Here is a 23,675-nt window from a genome sequence, read left to right on the forward strand (position 1 = left end):
AAGAAGAGAAGCTCCGCTGTTATGTGTTCGTTCTTGATATGTGTAACATAAACACTGTATTTTTATTTTTTTTTCTTCCATTCGCAAGTTTAGGAACTTTCTAATAGCTTCAGCCTCAGTCGGCTGCATTATTAAATCGATCGCTTCAACAGTGTCTCATTCGAGTGGTTTTGTTAGTTATGTTTTGTAAAGTTAGAGTGGGTTTGGCCACGGCGGCTTCAGTCAGGTTCCCCAGTTGTATAAATCCGACAGTGAAACTGGTGACGCCTGGGTTCTGCAGGCACCAGCGGAGGAACCTCAACTCTGAATCTGCAGGCGTCAGGGTGAGACATGCCTGTTCTTTCATTTTTCTGACAGCGAGCATTGACATCTCTGGGAAACGTACATTGTGAAGCTCAGTTGTTGATTTCACATAAAAAAATACCCGTTGTATTAAAAACTTTTCATTCTAATAAAATCGTTTCAAAGTTTAATTACTTACAAAATGAAGTCTATGCCAAAGGATTATTTTAAAATCAATCAGGCTGCTCTTAATTTTTTTTTTAGTGATGAAATATATGCTTACTTTGAGAAATTTCAAAAATTACACTCCATACTGTTGCTGAACATGCCCCCATAGTGATGCTTTTTTCCCCCAAAAATCTGCTCCATAATTATGTTTAAAAAAATGTTATCACAGCAGATGCATTTTTTTCATCATGTAATAAATAAAAGCTCATTATTATCATGTTATGAAGAAAATTATCACTCATGAAAAATAACCTTAGGCATACTAATGAAATTATTGTTTTTTGCAGTCCCACACTGTGATGCACTGTGTATTTTGATAACTTCCTGTTTCCTCACCCTCCAAAAAAATCCACTTTTTTCTCTTATATATCCAGAAATAGGCCATCATTGCTCCTCTGAACAATATGGTTAATTTATACATAATAAGCAGCATTATTGACAAAATAATCCCACTCATAAACAAGAATCATGTTTCTTAATTCTGACATCTTTTTATCAGAACCAATATAAAATTTTTGGGTTGGACCACAGAGACCAGCATTCACTCCCCATGTGCATCAAAGACACTGTCATCAGCTCACACATTTCTATTGCTACTGACCACTACCTACCAGGCACAACCAACTAGAGCTGAAGGTTTGGGATTTTCTCTGAAACTTGTCAACATCCTTATACTTGCCAAATTTGGCTGATTATAACACATCGTTTTAAGATATAATATTCATATTTTGGTTAGTAATAAGTCTTATTCACCACACATTTTTAGGTAAATACTGAACATGTTCTAGTTAATGCAGTCTGCTTTTCATTTGTTTGTGCTTATGTTTTGTTTTTTTGTTGTTGTGAATGAGTAAAATCCAACAGATTAAAGTGTTTTAATCTCTATTCTACTCCAGGTGTTGTATGATGGGTTGTGTCCCATCTGCATGACAGAGATCCGCTTCCTCCAGTTCCTGCAAAGAAACCAGCCGGGGAAAGTTCATTTTATTGACATCTCTAGCCCAGGCTACGACGGCGCAAAATACAATGATGTCACCTATGAGATGGCCATGGAGGAAATGACTGTAATCGATGAGAAAGACGAGGTTAACGCTTAACACAACAACTTAACTGAGACTTAAAGAATCTGAATGCTAAAATGCACTTACATCTTTACTTTTTGCATTGTCAGGTGCATCACGGCGTTCCAGCGTTTGCAGTGATGTATGGCGCCGTTGGGCTCGGCTGGTTGGGCCGCTTTATGATGTGGTCACCGGTGAGGCCGTTTATGGATAAGTCATATGCCATCTTTGCAAGGAATCGACTTAAGTGGACTGGACGGGCAGGGGATTGCACAACAGGACGCTGTGAAAAGAAATCAGTTGACTCCTCCTGACTTCCTTCATTAATAAAATGAGCTACTGTATATTTATTGATATGAATATGTTACATATTGTACTGCAGGAAAATCTAATTAAAATACTTCAATGTAAGTGTGGTAAAGACTTTATGCTTTTTCATATATATATATAAGGTGTGTTGTTCTGACTTGATGCTTTTTATTTTGTCTGGATCAATGAAAAATACTTTGAAAGCATTTGAACTGCAGCAAGAATGGGGGGGAAAGCAAAGACTGAAATTAGACGAGGCTGCATTTTGATTAGCAATACGGATCCTATCTGATTCTAAACAATTTTCTCACATTTAATATCAAAAATACAACTAATAATGTTTGCATTTGTTTTATGGAGTTCATATTGAGTGACACTATTTTCTGTTCAACTTGTATTCTCAACAGCTCAGAGAAATGTCTCCTGGAACAAATGTTTAACATTTAAGCAGCAAAAGATGCCGGATCAGAGAAAACAATCTGATAGACTGTGATGCCATTTCGGTCAGATTTTCTAAATTAGTTTATAGTGGGAATAAGTTACATTACACACTTTCATGGTGTAAATTCAATTTATAATTTCATGCTAACAGTAAAAAGGGAAAGGATTTGAAATTGCATAATAGTGTGACATTTGTTTTACAAACTATCTTTGTCTATCAAAACTACAGTACTGTATTGCATTTGCAGAAACATGACCGAGTGAGCGCTCTTAGCAGCAAACTGTCTTTGACGTATATCTCTCCGGTAACCTTGTCAACACGAATTTAGGTATTTAGGAGAAAATAAGCAATTTATGAATAATCTGAATGTACTTTATACGCGTTGGAAAACTTTCATCTTTGTAAGTATTTATGTATTTGGAAGACACTTAGGCGTTGTTGTTGATAAAATGTAGAGCAGTGTACATACTTTTTGAGTGTAGCATTAAGATAAGTATCATTTAGAAGTGTATTTTTCTTATTTTTCTTTCTGTTGTATTTCAGTTATAAAAACGTTTTAAGTGTAGCATTAAGATGAGTGTATTGGCTAGTAATGCATTTTTCCATTACTGTTATATTTCAGTTTCAAAAACGTTTTGTGTGCGGCATTTTGAGGATATTAGCTATTGATGTATTTTTGCGTTTTGTTGTATTTACAAAAATCCATTTATACAAGATCTTCAGTTAAGAAAAGCAAGTTTCCGTTCTATTATTTGTTGGCTGGCTGTCTAGCTACACATAGTTATGTATTAAGGACAGCACAATTAGAGTAAAGTTTTAATCTGTTTCATGGAGCTCATTTTGAGTGACAACACTATTTTCTGATCAGCAGTTCAGTCTTGTATTTTCATCATCAACCCAGAAAGACGTGCCCTCTGGCAAACAGGCTGGCAGATGACAAACAATCAACAACAACAAAAAACCTTTAAGCAGCAAAAGATGCCTGATCAGACAATAAAGCAATTTGAAAGACAGACAGAAAACGAGTTCTGCTATGGCAACTGTTCTATTTTGTTAAATGTATTGTGCAGAGATACGACTGAAAGTCACTGAAGCAAAATGCAGTCAATTTCCTGTCATACCAGAAAATCAGATTTTTTTTTTTTTTTCAAAAGCAAATAAATAAGACTGTGAGGAGACTGCCACTAGATGCCACTGTAAGTCTGCATTATTATGAGCAGACTTAAAGGAGAGAAATCTTTGCTGTGATATGTCAAACCCTAACACTTCATTTTGTTCGTAAGTAATCCTTTAATATTATGTTCAAGCAGATACAAGCATACAAACATTCCTGAAAGGTAAAGTTAGATGAATACCACCAATGTGTTGCATGTTCGTCATCTGAAAAGTTACACAAGTTAGTTGTGTAGGACTGTAGTTTGCACAAAATGTTTCTGTTGTGGAAAAAAACAGACGCAATTCAGTTTTCATCCTTTTGATTTTTTTTCTTTTTTTTGCCAGAAAGAAACATGATGAGATTATATGTTGGGGGTGAACCTGTGAGTGTAAATAATATTTTTTTAAGAGTGAAAGATGTCAATATCTCAAGATGACATTCAAATGAGTTATAAGAACATTTTAAATCTTGATATATTAGAACATCATTTAAGATATATATTGTGTGTGTTTGACTCTGTGTGTGATGAGATGTGACGTACCGACTAACAGCTCAGAGACACTCTCTCTCTTGCTAATTCTAGATTTTCCAGGAATGACAACATGACTTCATGACATAGCTTCATTTTATGACGATTGACTGAACTGGTCCAAAACTCCAGCAGTCCACAAACAGAACCGCTCCCACCCAAAGTCTGGATCAACACAATACGGCAAATCTTTTTCATGCAATTGCCACAGGTAAAAATTTGAAGTTGCTCTTTGGTGAGGTTTTGTTTACCCAAATTGTTTGTCCCCAGAAGCTTACTAGAGTAGGATTTAAGACAAAACAAGGATTTATTTTTCAGGTAAATCTGTTTATCAAATCTGCTATGAAGGTTAAGGTATGATCATTTAGATCACACCTTTGCCCTGTCACAGTAAAAGTAATCGGAGTAGGTAACTCGCCAAAGTAGTCAAATTGCTTACTTTGACTATTTCTTTGCAAATGACATATGCATAATCAAGGTCAAGGTTGTATATTCTCTTTACCTGCTTTCACAGATGTTTTGAGCAATCAAGCTTGGGATAATATTCCCAGTAAGCAGTTCTAGGAAACAAGCTAGAGCAGAACATGTTGCCGAATGCCAAATAAAGGTTACCCTTTTCTAATTTTGGGGGAAAAGACAACTGACTAAATTTTTACCTTCACTTCACTTTGGTTTCTCAGTAAAGTGCATTTTTTGCAAGGCACTGTGTGTAAATCAAACATTTGTAATATATATATATATTTATATATGTACATGTCACTGTGCATGATGTACTGTAGGTCTTAATTTGTCAATGATTGATCAGTTGGATTCATTAAGATTGTGTTATGGATTTTTTTCTAGGTTGCAGTTGATTATGTTGCAACAGAGAAGAGGTGTCCACAACAAGTCTGGGAGCTGCATACCACATTGAGTCAAGAATGGGTCACCCATTTTGCCCTGTCTTATGCTCAGGTGTCGCTAAGAGGACTTTAATATCATGCAGGAATATGTACACAATGATCTGTCTCAAAAGAGACCAATCCCTTTTTAGACTGGCACTTTGTCCAAACTCATTCAGGCTTTATACATTTAATAGCAGTGCAAAGCTCTTTACAAGTTATGCTTCAATCTTCTTTAATCTCCGTTATCTGTGTTTTTATTCATTTACTAATAAGGAGGCATTTAAAACCAAAGCTCCAGTTGGGATTTTTAATGCACCTGTACTGAAAAGTCACCCACTGTCCAGACACTTTAACATTTACCTTAAGAGGAGCCATGTTGTTGGGTTTGCTGAAAATGGCAGTTTTGTTGCAACAGTTCCTGAATATCAGTACCAGTCACAAAAGCGCAGGTTTAGTCAGTGGTCAGCTGCAACTCAAAAAAAACCAGGAGGTAGCAGCCCAGCACAGTCTTCGAAATCCAAAGAGAAACAGAAAGAGCCAGAGACTGTTGCCTCCAGTGATGACAAGTCTGAACTGGATTTATTTCACATCAGCTCTTTGGCTACAGTATTTGGGGAGACCTTCGATTATGTTGCCAAACATGTCAACTCAGTGTTCTCTTTGGATGAGACAGGTCAAAAGAAAGACCTATCATCTATGTCCCGGAGGGTGAAGAAGAAGAAAAAAATCCCAGACTCTGGTGAAAAGCCTCAAGTTAAACAACATATACAGCAGACAACAATGGAACACCAAAATGACCCCAACACCTCTGAGGAATTATTCCCTCACACTGCGGAACACATCAATAAATACTTTGGCGCCAGCGATGATGTAGATGAAGCTCACAGTGACAAAGAACTTCCTGTCTCAACAAAACCTACCTCAAAAGCTGCGAGCTTGGAAGACAGTTATTCTCAGACATCAACTCATATCAATCAGTATTTTAGATCACAAAGTGAACAGAAGGACCCTAATACAAAGACAGACCTGGCATCCTTACAGAAAACATCTTTGATGGATGTCTTTCGCCATCCCACTGCTGCTGCTTCACGTTTCCTGAGGTCAATGTTTCAGGAGACTGAAGTCACTCCTGCTGTGGCTTTACCAGAGATCACAATAAATAATAGGGTGAGTTGATCTGACACGTTTAATAGCGTTCATACCTGCTGAACTTGTTCACATTTTGTCACATTACAACCAGTAACCCTAATAAAATAGATAGAGTTTTGTGTAATAGACCAACTTTAATTATTTTGAAGAAGGTTAAGGATAGTTTTAATCTGATGCCCTAAAAAAGGTTCAGGGCAATAATATAACTCAGAAGACATCTCACTAGCTAATTTAATTATATTTTACTTTTATCTGTACTGTGAATGCCTCAGAGGTTTGTTGAAGAATATTACAAACAGCATCATAACGACAAACAAACACATCAGAGATGGTTGGAGATAAATTTGTGGAGAAATCTAAAGCAGGATTAGGTTATAAAACAATACTGCAAGCTTTGAATATATATAATCTCTCAATCTATCATCCAGGAGTATGTATGATAACGTCCTCTCGTTAGATGGGACCAGCAGTTCACTTTCATTACAGAATGGGCAAAAATAATTCAGTCTCTTGATGTACCGGTAAAAAAAAAAAAAAACACTCACTTCTAGCCTAAATAGCATCAATATGTGGTTTTGCACACTATTATTTTCAGATTTTTAATTTGTAAAATGCAATCAGTTCACATATTTCCGTATAGCTTCACTATCTTCAACCTGTGTTGGTGTATCACATTAATCCCCTTTAACACACATTGAAGTTTGTGTTTTTTACATGCTAATGTTTTAAAACTTTCAAGAGGTATTAAGATTTTATATGGTCTTTTGCCTCATATGAGTTTCTCAGACTTTTAAAGCTCTGCAAACGTTGTGTATTTTCAGTGTGTCTTGACCCGCAGACATGCAGAGGAGACCACGCTTAGGTTAATATTGAGACTAGGACAAGCCTCAACTCCAGACGCTATGACTGCCTGCATAGAAGTACTCAATGAACACCTTATCCGCTTCCCAGCATGCAAGTCTTTTATCTGGCAGGTCTTGTGAACATTTGTGTCAAAGAAAGGGTTGCAAATGTTTAAAAAGCTTAAAATATATATAAAAATCCAAGAGGCTTTTTGTTTCCCAGGGGACATCTATAGTCAACCTGTTGAGACTGCGGCGAACTTACAAACACCATCAAGGACTGCAGGCCGCTATAAGAGAAGCCTTTGCTCTGATTGGTTATGTGGATCCAGTCAAAGGTCGTGGCATCAGAGTTCTCTCCATTGATGGTGGAGGTACAAGGTTAGTAAATATTGGAAACTTTACTGTTAATAAGTTATGGTGCACAAAGTAAATGAACTACAGTAATTGCTTTCTTTAACTAAATTCTGCAATATGGTGGTACCTGTTCGTAAAGTATTATAGATCAGCTGTTTTCACTTAATCTTGGAGTAAATCAAAAAAAATAATGTGTCATATTATCCAAGACAGACATGTAGCAGAAAAAGTCCATTTTAAATGAATACTGAGGAAATACTAAGGACAAAAATAGGAATCAGTGAACATCAATGCTAGAACCAGCATCTTCAGCAAATATTTCAATTTGATTAAGTCCTTATTTAGTGTCAGTTCACATTTGCTGTAATTTAAATGAACTTTACAACACAAGCACAAATAATTAATATCTAATTATGTAGAATCCAAGTCAATCAAAATTCCATACAAATAGATCCAAGCCATTCTATTAAAATCTAGTCATATAGTTAGATTAAGACTTTAATGCATTATAGTCAAACTCAGAAGGTATTAAATGCTAATTGTTAGAAAATATGACCTTTTATGGGTGCCGGTCAATTGATTTAAAGGTTAATTTAGCAATCCCTCATTCTGAGTAAGTACTGTATGTGACAAAGGTCTTTCCATAAATTATTCAGATGCTTCACTCCGCCTACAAGAGCTTTTCTTTATCAGTTTGTTTTCTGTATATCATAAAACATATATGTCCACAAAATTAATTTTTGTCAAACTCTTTAGTTTTATAATTTAATCAAACATGTATCTCAATCAAGATTGTACTGAGAGACATTTGTTACAAATTAGACATGTTCTTCTAATGCATAATGCTAATTACAACAATCCAGTTCTAGATACATTTGCAAAATTCAAACTTTGTATAACAATTATTCCAGTCATTTTTTTCTACTTTAAAATGACTTTTGAACCATGAAAAATGACTTTTTTTATATGACTACATTGTTTTTAGAAGTATTTCTACACTTTACAAAAACCAACGTCAATGTTTTGGGATTTTATGTAATAGTTCAAAACATGATAGAAAGTTTAAGGAGAAGGATACATGATTTTCAGTTTTTGTTTGGTTTTTAGGGGTTTTCGCAAATAAAAATTGGAAAACTGTAAATACTTCTGTTCTTTCATTTCCCAGAGGTGTTGTACCTCTCCAGTTACTAAAGATACTAGAAGACGAGACCGGCAGAAAGATTTACCAGCTGTTTGACTATATCTGTGGAGTGAGCACAGGTAAAAACTAAAAAAACAAGAAAGAAAACAAGCTAAGTCTGACATGTCAAGATATTTCTGTTTTAATCTATATCTGTGTCACTTTAAAGTCATTGCTTCTTTATGCTAAAAGGAGCCATCTTAGCTTTCATGTTGGGGCTGGCCCGTGTTTCTCTGGAGGAGTGTACTGAAATGTACCGTCAAATTGGAACCGAGGTTTTCAAGCAAAACCCGCTAGTTGGCACCGTGAACATGGGATGGAGTCATTCCTACTATGATACCGCAACCTGGGAGAAAATACTACAGTACGTACTCTGAAAAAATCTATTTATATGCATTAGAATGAAACTTAATGAACATTTACAATGAGATATAAGTTATACTCCCCACATGTTACCTATTTCACTTGAACAAGGGAGACGCTGGGTTCTGAGCTGCTTATTAAAACATCCAGAAACAAGTGCACTCCAAAGGTAAAGACAATATCTTCTTTCAAAATTGATGAGGTGTGATATTTAGGTTAAAGCTGGTCCACATTAAGCTTTGCAACGAAGGATTTGTTCCTATGTTTCAGGTTGCAGCTATCAGTGCAGTTGTGAACTGGGGCACAGGCCCTAAGGCCTTTGTGTTTCGCAACTACAGCCACAAACCAGGCTGCCCTAGCCGCTTTTCAGGAGGGTCAAGCCACAAGATGTGGGAGGCAGTGCGTGCATCATCAGCCGCACCTGGATACTTCCAGGAGTTTCTTTTGCAGAATGACATCCACCAGGTTATAAAGTTGTCTGCAATAAAACTATTAATGTAAAATATTCATCACCTAATCACAAACATGTCCCATAACCATGCATCCTTAAAATCATCTTAAATTCATGCATCCAAAATTAAATTTATTAAAAAACCATAATTTGATCTTTTTTATATCAATCACAGGTATCAAATTTTGTCTTGGCAGGACTATTTATTTAGGACTATAAATAGACCAAGTGTAAAACTACTGTTTCTGTGTGTTTTTTTGTTTTTGTTTTTTTTTTCCTGGAACTTTATGTCAGGAAAATGTTTGAGACACATGCAGACATCTTCATTGCATTCTGTGACTCTATGCGATTGAGGCTACCGATAACTAGCTGCTGATATATTTTTGCTTTTTAGCGAGCTAACCAGCTTTGTTGCATCTATTATGGTTAAGTGCAACTTTATCATCGGTTGGCTGGTTGATGTTCGTCTTCACTTCTGTTGCCAACCTGTATGATTCTACATATAGGCTGTGCAAACATGTTTGGCACTACAGGGTTTAAGACTATTGAGAGCCATACAGAGTATGAAAAAACTGCTGCCAAGAGTCGCAAAAGACCACAGAAATGTCACAGTTTTGATCCACATACATTGCTAAATCTTCCCAGAAAACAGTCGGCGGGACTGCTACTATTAGCACTGATCTAAGAGCAGAATTTGTTGTGACACAAACTCTGAAGTCGGAGGTTTAATGGATTTTAAGCCACATAAAATGTAGTGAGGAATTGCTGAGCAGTTCCTTTTGTTATAGTTTTTCATTGCTACAGCAATGAGTGATAAACATATTGACATGTAATATCTATGCAACAGTGAGTTAGGTGATATCTGAGCTAGAATGTTGGATTGACTTCCTTTGGCTCTTGTAAACTGTACAGCATGTGTGTGGAATTAAATCTGAATCTGTGCTCTGTCGCTGCAGGACGGAGGAATCATCATGAACAATCCCTGCACCTTGGCGGTCCACGAGAGCCGGTTGATGTGGCCCAACACACCCTTTCAGTGCGTGCTGTCCCTTGGCACTGGACGCTATGACGATGTCAAGAGGAGCCCTTCCACCTTCACGAGCCTTCGAGCCAATATCAATAACCTGATCTTCAGCGCCACCGACACTGAAGGGGTCCACACCCTCTTGGGCGATTTGCTGCCCCCAGATGTCTACTTCCGCTTCAACCCCATGATGAATGCTGACGTGTCCTTGGATGAGAATCATCCTGAGACACTGGATAAGCTTGTGACAGATACCCAGGACTACCTGAACATAAATCGGTCCAAAGTAGCTAAGCTGTGTTTAGTTCTAAGCACACAGCGCTCATCTATGAGCCAAGCCAAGGACTGGCTTAGTCAGAGGACTTGGGAAATAAAGAAGACGCTGATATGATTTGGTGAGCTGCAGCTTTTCTACATGTCAGTTTGTGCATTGCTGTGAAGCATATTTACAAATGCTACAGAAAAATAGCAAAAGAATGTATGGAATAAATAAAAAGAATAAATACAACAGATTTTATGTTTTTGACACTTGTTTGTACAATGTCAAGAAATTTATTTCACAGAACTTCTTGAGTTGTGCTCAGTTTAGACGAACTATCAAAGAAACAAAAAAGGTAACACCTTCTCTTGTGTTATTGCATTTGTTTGCTCTCTTTATGTGTTTTCTTTATTGGTTTCAAACAAATGTGCTAAACAATATTACAATAAGATGACATAAGACAAAATAAGCAACTCTCATCAGAAAGGATTTCATTTAACAGTTCATTTTATGTAATGTGAACTACAGAATTATTTTAGAGCTGTCTTTGTTAACATTTTTTATATATATAAATTCATATCAATGATCAATTTAGAAGTGATTTTCATTTATTTCACAAAAAGTATTGATTTAAAACCCCCGTGTCTTTATTTGTACAATCATCGTCATTCAGCTTGAGGGAACCGTGACCCTCAATCTGTAGCAGTCCATCTTCTCTTTCCAGATGACACGGCTCAAAAAAGTACCCAGAATACTCCTGCCTGTCGCCTCCCCATCTTCAAGGAGGGACTCTGAGGTGAAGGCAGGGACCGATATCCGGCTTCGTAATATGGTTCTTGTACCTTTCTTATGTTGTGTTTATCTGTAAACTTCGTTCAATAACTTATGTGACAAATTCATGTAAGAATTAATTTATTAGATAATGAATAACAATGGATAACTTGCAATTCCTCATTAGCTTCTGCATACTGTGTGTGTCCAAAACTGCAAGGGTTTTACTGAACCATGAATATGAAGGGTTAAATCAACCACATGTGTCTGGAAGCTGTGCTCCCCCTGTCCACAACAATCTGACTTTGTTTCAAACAGAAACGCTTTGTGGGGGAGAGTGTGCTCGTGACAGCCAGGGTGAAGCTACAAGGTCCATAACAGCCCAGCAAACTCACAGAACGTACACATAAGAGAAATGCAAATCTGGTTAACTTTAAGGAGAACTTTAGATGATTCCGATAAACACTGCATGGGATGACTGCTAAATTTAAAAAAGCCTAAATTACCATCTAGTACATGACATAGCAGCTCTGTTTAGCTTGATGTTGCCAACACAATGAAGATGACGTAATATTCATGTGTGGATTTCACAATGGATTTATTATCACAGCCTCTCAGGCCATGTTTGCCAGGCGTGACCGGGGCCAGTAGCAGCTATCCAAACAGTTTATAGTAGCTTCTGTTTTCTCTCTGCTTGTCACCTGCTTTGAGAAGATGGAGTAAAAAGAAGGAGTGATGAAACTCAGTTTGGAGATTCTGCAAGATGACAGTGCGTGAAGATAAGAAGAAGTAGACATTGTGCTTCAAGGCAGAAAGCGTAAACAGAGACCAAACAAAATTAAGGTATGACCTCCCAATATTGACTAACTGCAATTTGTTTAGCAAATGATTTGTATTTCTCCATACAAGATGTAGAGTATTGAAACATATGACAATATAAAGTTGCATGGTGTGTACTATAATAATAATGCCTCTCTCAGCAGCCATTAAGGACTCCATTAAAATGATGTCACACTCTGATCTGAGAAATGGGGCTGGACATCGGCAGATTTTTTTATGATTGTGAACTCGGCACTGTAACTACAAATAATGTGCTTGCAAGGCTTTGATGAAAAGTACAAGTCTTTTACAATCTTAGAAAACAAATACCTCATAAAAAGAAAATTCTGTAATATTTTTACTTTTAAGGTACTTAAAAACTACTGAAGTGTTAATGAACTGAATAAATGTAACCCAAACCAAGTTTAATATTTTTGCTAGGTTTAAATTATGTACTTTCATTAAGTTTGTATTCAGTATTTGATAAAATGGCGTATTAATTATATTAGGAAAAAACAAGGGGAGTATATTTTTACTCCCTTTATGCTGTTTTTAAAACAATGCTCTAAATCCTTTTGATATGAAGTACCTCAAGACAGCAGGGGGGATAGTTAAGTGTTTCTGTTTTACATTTCTATTAATCATCCAAATAATCTGGAGATATTAAGTAAAAGTGAAGAAAGTTATTTCAAGAAGCACAATAAAGATATATTTCATCATACCACTTTCCTGACAATCATGGGGGAAAAATCTGCTTTCCTAAGACATAAGACCAGCGTAAGAGGAAGTTCAAAGTGTGTTACATAATAACACAAGAAACAGGCAAAAAATTCATTTTATTACAGTTGCAAGATATAGAGGACCAATGGAAAGTTGTAATCCAGATGATAATTGAATCATATTCCATTATGTCAGGCTTGGGAGGGAGATGATTTGGGCCTTTTTTTTTTTTTTTGCAATCATAGGACCTTGGCATCTTGCATATAATGAGTAGTCCATAAGATCAACATATGAGGCCATCTGTCCAACTGACATTTGGAAAAAAAGGGTCATCAAAATCAACATGATACAATTTCCCGTTACCTCAAACCAATTACGTAAAATACTAAACCAGAAGCCCAAAAAAGCCATGAAATAAAGAAGAGTTCATCAAATGTCAAATATAGTCAAATTATAGTCAAATAGTCAAATTATAACAAATATGGATATTTTGTTCTTTTTTAAAAATTGCTTTAAGATAGGTTTTTGCCTCTGCTGATTGTGAGACCGTCATGTCCTTAATGCACATTAGTGGTGATGTAATTTTGCAGCGTCTTGCTCAGCAGTGTTTTTTTTTCTCCATCTTCATGCGCTCGTCCTGATGCAGTGACGTCAAAGTGTCAGTGATAGCGGCTTTGAGGCTGAACGGGGAGCCTGTTTGGTTTAACACCCCCTTACACATGCCATCTGCTCTCACAGGAGCCCTGGGCACTCGTGCCAGAGGAGACCCACGGGCATAGAGACCCTTATTGTCGTCACTGAGCCGGTCCCACGCGCCCCTGCGCCTCTTCACTGTGTAATCTGGTGCATGGCACTGATCGCTGCTCACTTACAGGCCTGCCACAGTCCAATGTATGGGCAGAAAAGCTTTTTCTGAGAGCCAAGCAGCTCATCACAGCTCTTTCTGCTTTTCTGTTCAATGTGAGGTGGCTGGTGTTGTGTTTTGGATACTTATGTGGATTAGGCCACAGATAACACCAACTGCAGAGTCATAAATATATCTGTCCTTGTAATTATTTAATTATTGTTGATTCTGATTATACTCTCACTCTCTGCCTTGCTTTTGTTCAGGCCAGTAACTCTTGGTCTTTGAACCATTCTGTTATTTCTGGTACCCCACACAGGTCAGGATACTGTGGACAATCTACCATTCTTTCTAGAAAATAAAACATACCAAACAAAGGTTAGCAACCCCCTTTTTTAACTTCCATATTTAAATACCTTTGGAAATTATTTCTAAAGACAAATCACTGGTTGTAATAGTGTCCAAACAACTCAAATATAAATCTGAAGTAAATTTTATAACTTTGGAAAAACTTTGCTGCCCTCAGGACATCATGTGACTTGGCAATGTAAAATTCATGTGACAGAAACAAACAATTCATTCATAATGTGCAGCGCATTGCTTTAGCCCACATTTTGACGTTGTCAGAACCACCAAGAATGCAAACAGTGCCGAGCCGAGGTTGCTTTGTGCTTTCATTTTGCCTAAAGTTCTGTTTCTGTTTGAAAAAAGTAAACATTCAGAAGAAAAGTAGAAATTCCTGGGCTGCATTTGCACATTTATTTGCTGAAAGTTTATATAAAACTGTGTCTGTACTTAATGAAGATGTTAGGAACTTTCGAGAGCTTGACCTGAACGGTAGAGTGGGTGAAGTGTAGGAGTTGAATGGAGTCATTCATTATTCATGAGATGGGTGGGAAGAGTGTAAGTGGCAGTGACGGACAGAAACTCAATTACTGATGTGTTTCTGCTCGTTCCAGGGTTCTTGACCTGATATTTGAAGGACTCGGGCATTAATTGCTGTAGTGCAAAAGAAGAATAATTTCCTGGGAAAAAGTAATTGAATTATTTATGCGTGGAGAAGGCCATAGTGATGGGGAGGAGAGATCAGTAATTTAAGTTTACAGGAGTAAGGTAGGTTTGCATAACTTTTGTTCTTGACAAACTAAGACGATGTATAATTCATTACATATTTATAGAAAAATGCATTTGAAGAGACTTCTAATTAAATCCTTTCAATGGAAGATATTCTTTTCTGATTTTTTTCAGGCTTTGTGCATTTCAGGCACCTCTGAATCAGACTGCAGTCTAACATTTAATGTCAACTAAAGGCCAAGACATTAAATTCTTTATTATATCTGTTCAGCCAGAACAATATTTGAATAAGGTTCCTTGATATAATTATGACACGTGTTTGTTAGGTTTTACTTTACATCCACCATATATTCAACAACCTATTCAGTGGGGAAATATCTAACTGACCTTCACTGACTCTGTCAAGAGAAAACTGGAAATTTCTTGTAATTTTACATTTGTCATTATCTGTTTTTGTTTGTTATATTGTCAGCTAGTTTTTTGCATTGCTTTATAATTTATTTATTTAAACATTTATTTATTTCATATGTACATAATTTTACCTTAACTGAAATTGTTACTGGAGCAATTTACTGAAATCCAAGATAATTAAATAATTATATTTCTATTTTCTGTCCTATGAATTAACAGTTATAGATACAGAATTAACAGCAACGGCAAAACTTTCACAACACTCATGACTAAAACTCCCCAAAAGGTATATTTAAATATAATTTTGATTGTAGCAATGTTACTACGTTATAAAATAAGTGAAATGTTTTATTCTTAGTGTCCTTGTAAAAAAAAATAAATTCTGTTCTCATCTATTTGCTACCTCATACAATTTAAAGTGTCTGAATATTTCTGTTGATGATCTGGAGATTATTCATCTGTAAAAGCGTTGTTAGATCCTTTTTTAACAGAATGATTAATTCACATGTTTTTTCTTTAATCAGATTGAGAACATTTGAACTGGAGGCCTTAAACTCTTACTGGACTAAATGAACTGTAAGGATGAGGACACTGGTTGGACCAGGGCTGCTGCTGTTTCTGTGGCAGAGTATTTGGGCTTTGGACGTGCCTCTTGAAAGTGAGTCAGTAAACTCAGTTGTGTGTTTTTTCTTTTCTTTTTGTCTTGTTTGCTGGCTGTAAATGTGTTTGCACATTTTTCAGGTGTTCATGACTCTTTTTCACACAAGAGCCACACAAGTGAATGTATTACATTGGGATTTTATGTGACAGATCAATGCAAAGAGATGTGCAGTTGTGAAGTCAATACTTAAGAGACTCTGTCTGCTAATTAGGCAATTTCAGAAGACAATTATTTGCACTGGAACTTAGCTAGTGATCTCAGAATAAAGAAGGCTTATAACCAATGCATACCCCACTTTTCAGATTAATTTCTTAAAAATGTTTAAAAATTAGGGAATTACCTGTTCTTCCACAATCCTGAACAATATGCATGCACTTCCCTTTGTTTGTTTATCACATAATATTCAGATGAAACACACTGACGTTTGTGATTTTTATGTGAAAATGTGAGACAAAGGTTTAAATACTTCTGTTAGGCATTTTATTTGTTTGTAGAAATGCCTGATTTATCTCTCATCCTTTCAGCCAGACAACCTCCAACCATCATAAAGCAGTCGTTACAGGAGCACATTGTGGATCCCAAAGAAACAATGGTCATGGAGTGTGAAGCCAAAGGCAACCCTCATCCTATGTGAGATTTCCAGCTAAAGAGCAGATAACAGCCTCATCAGCAGTCACTTCATTGATTTTTTTCCCCTGTCTTCTCCTTAAATATGAAGTTTCTCATGGAGGCGTAACGGGAAGTACTTCAATGTGGCCCGTGACTCCCAGGTGTCAATGCGCAGGCGCTCAGGGACTCTAGACATCTATGCCAAACACAATCCTGAACAGTACGAAGCAGAGTATCAGTGCGTTGCCTCCAATCTGTATGGGTCCGCATACACACACAAGATCAGACTACGGCTGTACAGTAAGTCAAAATACAAAACTAAAGAATAACTGTGCTATCTAGTTAAAGGAAATGTCAGTGACCAGTGAGAACTCTGCTGCTGTTTATGTTCATAAATAATGAATCGAACACGTGAATCTGTATTCTCACCTGTGTGGTGTACAACAGTGTGATATACTTTTAAATTGTTTGCTTACATGGAGGCAAAAGGGTTTGGTGAGTTTGCTGCTCAGATGAGATATGCATTCCTTTGTGATTGTGCAGGACCTCCTGTGTGGCCACGGGAGATTCTGGAGCCTGTTATAATCAGCGCTGGCCTTCCTCTGGTCCTGCCCTGCGACGCTCCACCAGGCCCCCCTAAACCTGAAACCTACTGGATGTCCAGCTGTAAGTGTCCAACACACAGTAGTGAACTTTGGGTCTAAATATACTCCAACAGTGCTAACCACACTTATTGTTCACTCTTAATAAATGCCTAAAAATGCATACGTTCACATATGTTCTCTGGGCATTAGTGCTGATACGTATGATTAGAATTTTATTTCGGAACAATATTTTATATAATGGATTTCTAATTATTTTGTTTAGGTTCGTATGCAAGACCTTTCAACTGGCCTGTTCAGACAGCTTTTCCCACCATGCAGGCTGTGCGGCAGGATCGCAGAGTTTCCATGGGGGTCAATGGAGATTTGTATTTCTCTAATGTGCTGGTTAATGACTCCACCACTGATTACTGCTGTAGCGCTCGATTTCCTTATAAGAATATGATTCAGCAAAAGATGCCTGTGGTTGTGAAGGTGCTTACAAGTGAGTCACTTAACACTCGTTTTAAATTCTCATGGGAATCTCTGCAAGCGGGTGTGCAGATGTGACTTTTGCCTTTGAATTCCTGTTCTGCTCATTATAACACACAATGTTATTGGTTGGTCTAATTGAATGTTAGCTTGCATCCTAAAAACACGAGCATTGCTCTCTTGTTTGTGCTGCTTAATGAAAAGATTGGACCTTTACTGTGTGTATGTGTGTGCGGCTGATGTCTTCTGAATGGTTTCCACGGCAGCTCGAACAGTGGCCGAGGCCGCCCCCACCTGGCTGTCTCCCAAAGGCTCATCCAGCTCCATTCTTGTGCTTCAAGGGGAAGAGCTGCTTCTCGAGTGCATAGCTGGAGGGATGTAAGCTCAAGTTCACAAACTCAAGAACTTTGTAACTTTTGTTGAATTTCAGAAAAACAAACATAGAAAATGTTTTATGCAAATCTTCTCCTCTTTGCTGTTACAAAATAGTATTTTTTTAATCCATCATTAAGGCCGACTCCTCGCATCACCTGGACTAAGGACGGCGAGGACCTGCCAGTGACATCAAGTATGAAAGTGAAAAACTTCAACAAAATGATTCAAATTCCAAAGGCGTCTTTTGAAGATGCTGGAGAGTACATGTGTGCAGCTACCAACAGGATCGGGTATATTGAGCACACAATAACAGTCAGGGTCAGAGGTGAGACTTTCAAAAACAAACTGTTTTTATTTGGAGCACATTTTTGCACAAGCTAATGTGCTCTGTGTTGAACAGCGGCTCCATTCTGGTTGGAAAGGCCTACAAATTTGATCTTGGCTCCTGAGGAAAACGGACAGCTGGTGTGCCGCTCTGATGGGGCTCCTCGACCGACAATAAGCTGGTCCATAAACGGGGAACCAATTGAGAGTAAGTTTTTGTTTTAGGATGTGTTTAGCATCCTCCAAATCTATTGTCAACCTGGTAGAGATTTGTAAAGTAGTTTTAAGATACATTCATTATCTAGTGTAGTAATCAGCAATCTCAAAAAAATATATGCTTTAGAGCAATCCAACTTTGTCTAGGAACTTTTAATGAGGAATTTATTTCTTACTGTTACCCTAGAGTATTAATATGATGTAGCACAAAGTCCCATTTCTCTTAGCTATTCTTACAAATGGAAAAGTCAAGAAGAGATGAACGAAAGACATAAAATGTTGACCTTACCAGATAGGAAAAGGGCAGCAAGAAAATAGTTACCTAAACTTGTCTAGACACACATGCAGCTCTGGTAAAAATGAAGAGTCCACTGCACTGAACCCCATTGAAAACCTCCTGGTTATTCCACCAAATATTGATTTCTGAACTCTTCCTGAGTTAAAACATTAGTACTGTTGTTTCTAAATGAATATAAACTTGTTTTCTTTGCATTATATGAGGCATCTTTTTTGTGATTTTGACCATTTCTCATTTTCTGAAAATAAATAATACATTTTTGCTTGGAATTTCAAAGACATGTTGTCAGTAGTTTATAGAATACAAAGAACAACATATACCTATAAAAAGTAAAATCAGAGAAACTGATCATATTACCTTACCAGGTAAGTGACAAAAATATCTCTGCTAGAACTCAGGTTTAGCTTGCTACCACTCACTGTGGAGAGGATAAGAGAGGCAATTAAATATGTAAGGTTCACATTTAAAGAACTGCAGTAAAAAGCAGCATCTTGAGTTTAGCAGATTAACATAATTACTCAATCCAAAGTAGAAGAAAACTAGTTGCTGCAGAGGCAACTAGCCTGTTGTTCTACTATTATGATTTTAAGTAAACAATTTGTTAAATGTTTCCAGGTTTTTAGCCAGAATGTCATGATTTGTACAGATGAGGTCAGTTATGCTGAAGCATGTGTGTTACTGTTGGCCTCTTTCGGAATACCAGATGTTTTTTTTCTTTCAGCAGGATGATCATCTAAAATATATGAAAAGGTCACCAGATCCAAGTCAACCTTCTCCCATGATCATCTCATGATTACATTTTGTAGAAAACATCTTTGGCAGGAACTAAAGAGAGCACCTTGGATTTTTGAAGATTTTTAAAAAAAATTGAATGCAACAAAATATACATTTTAATTAGGTTTATTAGGTTTGTCAAATGGTGGGGAGCACAGAATGAACTTTTAAAAATGAATCTAAATGTTAATTCTTGCCCACTCTTTTCTTCATCCACATGTAATTTGTCTTTCAGCGTCTACACCACAGTCTAACAGGCAGGTGTCTGGAGAAACGATAACCTTTCGCAGTGTGTCCACAGAAAACACTGCTGTCTATCAGTGCAATGCCTCCAATGAGCATGGGTACCTACTGGCCAATGCATTTGTCAATGTGCTACGTAAGTTTTGTTATTTAGAGAATACTCAGTTATTTTTCAGTTAGCACTAAGCTATAAATTGTGGATCATTTTTACAAACAATCATGAACAATCCAAAAGACATTGAAATATAAATATCCATTAGATGTTTTCCTAACGCTCTTCTATGTTGATAGTCAGATAACATTGGACTCTACAACATCTTGTGTATATTACTTAAAAACTTAAAGGCTATTTTTGGTCAGTCAGCTGTTTTCACTATTGAGTCAAAAGGTGTGCTTTAAAAATGTAACTTTTTTAAACATTTGTGTCCTGTGAACATTTAGCCTGAAGGTTGGCTAGTTCATTTGACCAACTCTAGATACTTTTTACCTATAAATACAGTCAACACCAATCAACAACTTTATGTAGTTACATACTGTTTAAAGAGATAAACATCTATTTTGTCAATGTCAATCTGAGTATTTTTTAGCTTTGTTTATTTACTAAAAATAGAATCTTAGATTTGAGGAACAAAACTGCAACATTAAAAATGTTTGGTTTGTGACTCAACTGGAAGTTCTCAGACTGGAAGTTCCCAGCCAGAATAGTTGTTAAAGATTAATTGTTAGAACAACCTTGAGGGCGAAAAGTTATCTTTGCCTTGTTTAAGCTAAGAAAGTGTGAAAATATATGCAGATATTTAATCTCCTTTTAAAAAAACAGAAAAACAATTATGAAAGAACAGTTGTTACCGACAAGTCTGCAGGTTGTGGATCTAAAAGTACTTAATCCAGCTGCAGTATCTGCTTTGTGACTCTCCCCACAATCATCTGAATGGGGCTGAATGGGGCTAGAACGGCTGAAGGTAGTCCACGTAGACAACACTCATATTTAGGCTAGAGATGGCCAAATGGCCTAAGTACCCTTAAGTACCTTGGTAATGGCCTCAACGCATCTCACAGTTGCACAATTTTCTGAAGGTAGTCCATTGTGACATATACCTATTCAGTCTGGAGATAGTCCAACTGGCCTGAAGGATTTAAACTATCATCCTATTAGCTGTTTTCAACAGGCGCTTTTGTTCTGTAAATAAGGCCATTACTGGCGCACCCAAGCACAATGAATTCATTATAATATTTTAAATGGAGAATTAGAAATTTTACAGCCAGGTACAGCTGTGAGCAATGACCAGAAGTATTTGTGTCTAAGTCAAGAGGACTGAAATTCCAGCATGAGAAATATACAAAAGAACAACTGTTATTTGGTTAAATGCGTTTTATTCTTGTCATTAAAAACGACACAAAAAATACAAGAAATAAAACAATTCCACACATATTTACACTAGGCACATGGGGGGCTGAGTGGCATGTCCTTGTGTGACTGGCATTTCAGCACTCACAGTCCGTCTGCACTGTCAGAACATACCTGGCACTGCCAGGGTATGGCCCTGGTGCATTTGCCACATGTGTACCTGTAGCAGTCAACGCATCTCACAGTCGCATTATTGGTCTTGCATCGATGGTTGACTTGACACTTCGCCCTTTTGCCTGGGCTGGGTGTGGAAGGTTGTTCCCGAAGCAGTTTTTCCTTGTGTGCCTTCTTCTCATTCACATGAAAGTTACCCAACTCTTTAGCAAGTTCAACAAGGAAGTCTACCCGTCTCTCCTTCACCCCAATGCATGCCTGATACAGCACATGTGCATTCAGTGCTGCCATGTCAACCATGTTGTAGAACACCGCAACTGGCCATCTCTGTGTTCCTGCACGCACGCTGTACTCCCGCACCATTTGGTCCATGACATCCACACCACACTTTGTTTTGTTGTAGTCCGTGACCGTGTTTGGCTTCCTTTTGGTGGTATCCTCAGTCTCAACCACGCTGTGCATGCTGCTGAGAATGTAAACGGCCTTCTTCCTTTTGGGCGCATACACCGTCAGCGTGGCACCAGTGGTTGAAAACACCTGAGTGGTGAATGCAGTGCGATCCGTCTGTGAAGTGGATTGAGGAATTTCCCGGCGTCTCTTGTTGACTGTGCCGAGGATAGTGGTTTTCCGGCTAAGCAGTCGTTGTGCAAGTGACAGTGATGTGAATAAATTGTCCGTGGTTACAGTTCTGCCCTTGTCCATGAACGGTTCCATCAGCCTCATCACTACAGACTCGGACAGTCTCTCCCCGCTGGGACGACTGGGGTCCTTGCCGAGATATGGGAAGACATTGCAGATATACTTTGACTTCAAGTCGCAAGCCACCCAAAACCTGATGCCAAACTTGTCCGGTTTTGTTGCTATGTATTGCAGGAAACAGCAGCGAGTCTTTGATGGATAAAGCTGTTCATCAATAGTGATGTGTCGACCAGGGTTGAAGGATGCGATGCAGTTGGTGACAAACGATCCCCAAACATCGGAGATTGCAGCAAACTTATCGGTCTCCGCTCGCTCTCTGCGTGTAAGCATGTCATCAAAACGCAGGTGTCGCATGATGTTTTGGAAGCGGCATCGGGCCATAGTTGCAATGATCCTTGGGTTTCCCAGGTTTGCTGACCAGCTGTCACCTAGTGATGGTACTTTGTTCACCCCCCGCAAGATGACGACGGTCATTTTATACCCTCTTAGCTTTATTTCAAAGAGAAACATTACTAATTTCTTTTAGAAAAACCTTTGCACATTTCTTGAAACAGATTGTATGTTTTGCAAACTCTATGTACATTTGGCAAAATGACCTGGATAATGCAGCACAACATCATGGATCAGCTGCAAAAGGTCACATCTCTCCAAAAACACTTCATGTATGCTTCGAAACTAACCGGACAAGTTGTAGGTGTCATAGATACCCACCCCCAACATGGACTATTCACACCCCCACCTTCTGGTGTGACGGTCAATGGCCACATTCACAATTGAAGAATGGATGCTAATCTCAGTTTTTGTAATCAGGGTCTTTTGACCCTGTATCAGGACTTTCAGGGGGGAGGTCGAAAACCCCGGTAATGACCTTGTAAATTGGACAATAGAAGAGATGAATGGAGGCTAATTTGAGCCATCAGAGTCGTCAGTTTGGACAGGGTCTTGTGGCCATGTTTCAGCCAGTTTGGCGAGAAATCGAAAACCTAGCCATCCTAGTGTTATCCGAGTTACTTCTGTACTTTTAGTGACCAAATTTACTGACATGATCTTGTGTTTTGTCCCTCAGATGCAACGCCTCGTATTATTGGGCCCAGGAATGAGCTCATAAAGACGATAGAGGGACATCGTGCCTTTTTAGACTGTCGCTTCTTTGGCTCTCCCGTTCCTGAACTGCGATGGTAAGGCCACAGTGTACATTTTCTAAGTCTTGGGTGACATTAGGGAGCAACCTTTCAGTGTCTGTAGGTTTATGGTTTGTCTGACACAGGTCCAGATACGGACAAGGAAATCTTGAGGGAAATCGTTTCAGGATCCATAGGAACGGGACCCTGGAGATCAAACGCATCCAGATAGAAGACCAGGGTACCTATCTGTGTGTGATCAGCAACATTGCAGGGAGAGATGAGAATCAAGTCCGAGTAGAGGTCAAAGGTAAAGATGACACAGAAAACGTTTGTCACCAGGAGGCTCTACTAACGGTCTGACAATAGCATTGTTTGTTATAATTTTTAGAGCCCATAATAATTGTGACCAAACCACAGAGTATGAAAGTCCTGCGTGGAAGTGATGTGCGCCTGGAGTGTGGCGTAAAACCAGACACCGCTGCATCAATCACAACAGCATGGATGAAAAACAAAAAGCAAGCTGCTCTCAGTTGGAGGTCTGTGACTTTTCCTCAAGTTTAATTCATGTCTCACAACAGAATGTAAGCTTTTTATTTCAGTGT

At 37.9% G+C, this 23,675-nt stretch overlaps 4 protein-coding genes across 14 annotated transcripts in view; 3 read left to right on the forward strand and 1 right to left on the reverse strand.

Annotated features, from left to right (window-relative positions):
• On the forward strand, positions 1–1,987 carry LOC114146040 (uncharacterized protein At5g50100, chloroplastic-like). The gene is made up of 3 exons (XM_028019779.1): positions 1–323; positions 1,407–1,595; positions 1,682–1,987. Exons 1-3 carry the CDS (start codon positions 180–182, stop codon positions 1,883–1,885), a joined length of 537 nt encoding a protein of 178 aa, XP_027875580.1. The 5' UTR covers positions 1–179; the 3' UTR covers positions 1,886–1,987.
• On the reverse strand, positions 1,605–22,413 carry LOC114146029 (piggyBac transposable element-derived protein 3-like). Its single transcript, XM_028019767.1, has 3 exons — positions 21,122–22,413; positions 18,302–18,310; positions 1,605–1,615 (listed from the first exon to the last, which is right to left on the reverse strand). The coding sequence occupies exon 1, from the start codon at positions 22,328–22,330 to the stop codon at positions 21,221–21,223; it is 1,110 nt and encodes a 369-aa protein (XP_027875568.1). The 5' UTR covers positions 22,331–22,413; the 3' UTR covers positions 1,605–1,615; positions 18,302–18,310; positions 21,122–21,220.
• LOC114145997 (calcium-independent phospholipase A2-gamma-like) lies at positions 2,566–10,774 on the forward strand. Of its 6 annotated transcripts, XM_028019724.1 has the most exons (12): positions 2,566–2,723; positions 3,477–3,600; positions 3,823–3,860; positions 4,062–4,218; positions 4,851–6,058; positions 6,862–7,014; positions 7,106–7,263; positions 8,405–8,499; positions 8,612–8,783; positions 8,894–8,951; positions 9,053–9,247; positions 10,190–10,774. In XM_028019724.1, exons 5-12 carry the CDS (start codon positions 4,928–4,930, stop codon positions 10,646–10,648), a joined length of 2,421 nt encoding a protein of 806 aa, XP_027875525.1. In that variant the 5' UTR covers positions 2,566–2,723; positions 3,477–3,600; positions 3,823–3,860; positions 4,062–4,218; positions 4,851–4,927; the 3' UTR covers positions 10,649–10,774. The 6 variants fall into 6 exon arrangements, with proteins under 6 accessions (XP_027875525.1, XP_027875544.1, XP_027875534.1 ...); XM_028019743.1 differs by lacking the exon at positions 3,823–3,860; XM_028019733.1 differs by lacking the exon at positions 3,477–3,600.
• The window catches only part of nfascb (neurofascin homolog (chicken) b), a 19,064-nt gene continuing 7,065 nt past the window's right edge, over positions 11,677–23,675 (forward strand). The window contains exons 1-15 of one of the 6 annotated variants that reach the window (XM_028019686.1): positions 11,691–12,130; positions 13,990–14,048; positions 14,630–14,783; positions 15,680–15,813; positions 16,341–16,446; positions 16,535–16,725; positions 16,969–17,091; positions 17,293–17,511; positions 17,765–17,876; positions 18,011–18,198; positions 18,274–18,405; positions 19,721–19,864; positions 23,016–23,127; positions 23,217–23,380; positions 23,462–23,609. In XM_028019686.1, the coding sequence (XP_027875487.1) occupies positions 15,738–15,813; positions 16,341–16,446; positions 16,535–16,725; positions 16,969–17,091; positions 17,293–17,511; positions 17,765–17,876; positions 18,011–18,198; positions 18,274–18,405; positions 19,721–19,864; positions 23,016–23,127; positions 23,217–23,380; positions 23,462–23,609 (1,715 nt within the window). In that variant the 5' untranslated portion in view covers positions 11,691–12,130; positions 13,990–14,048; positions 14,630–14,783; positions 15,680–15,737. Of the gene's footprint in view, positions 12,131–13,989; positions 14,049–14,629; positions 14,784–15,374; positions 15,442–15,679; positions 15,814–16,340; positions 16,447–16,534; positions 16,726–16,968; positions 17,092–17,292; positions 17,512–17,764; positions 17,877–18,010; positions 18,199–18,273; positions 18,406–19,720; positions 19,865–23,015; positions 23,128–23,216; positions 23,381–23,461; positions 23,610–23,675 lie in introns of all 6 variants that reach the window. The other 5 variants (XM_028019695.1, XM_028019712.1, XM_028019704.1 and 2 more) reach the window with 5 other exon arrangements.

This window comes from Xiphophorus couchianus, chromosome 1 (genome assembly GCF_001444195.1).
Source record: "Xiphophorus couchianus chromosome 1, X_couchianus-1.0, whole genome shotgun sequence".
Classification (NCBI taxonomy): Eukaryota; Metazoa; Chordata; class Actinopteri; order Cyprinodontiformes; family Poeciliidae; genus Xiphophorus; species Xiphophorus couchianus.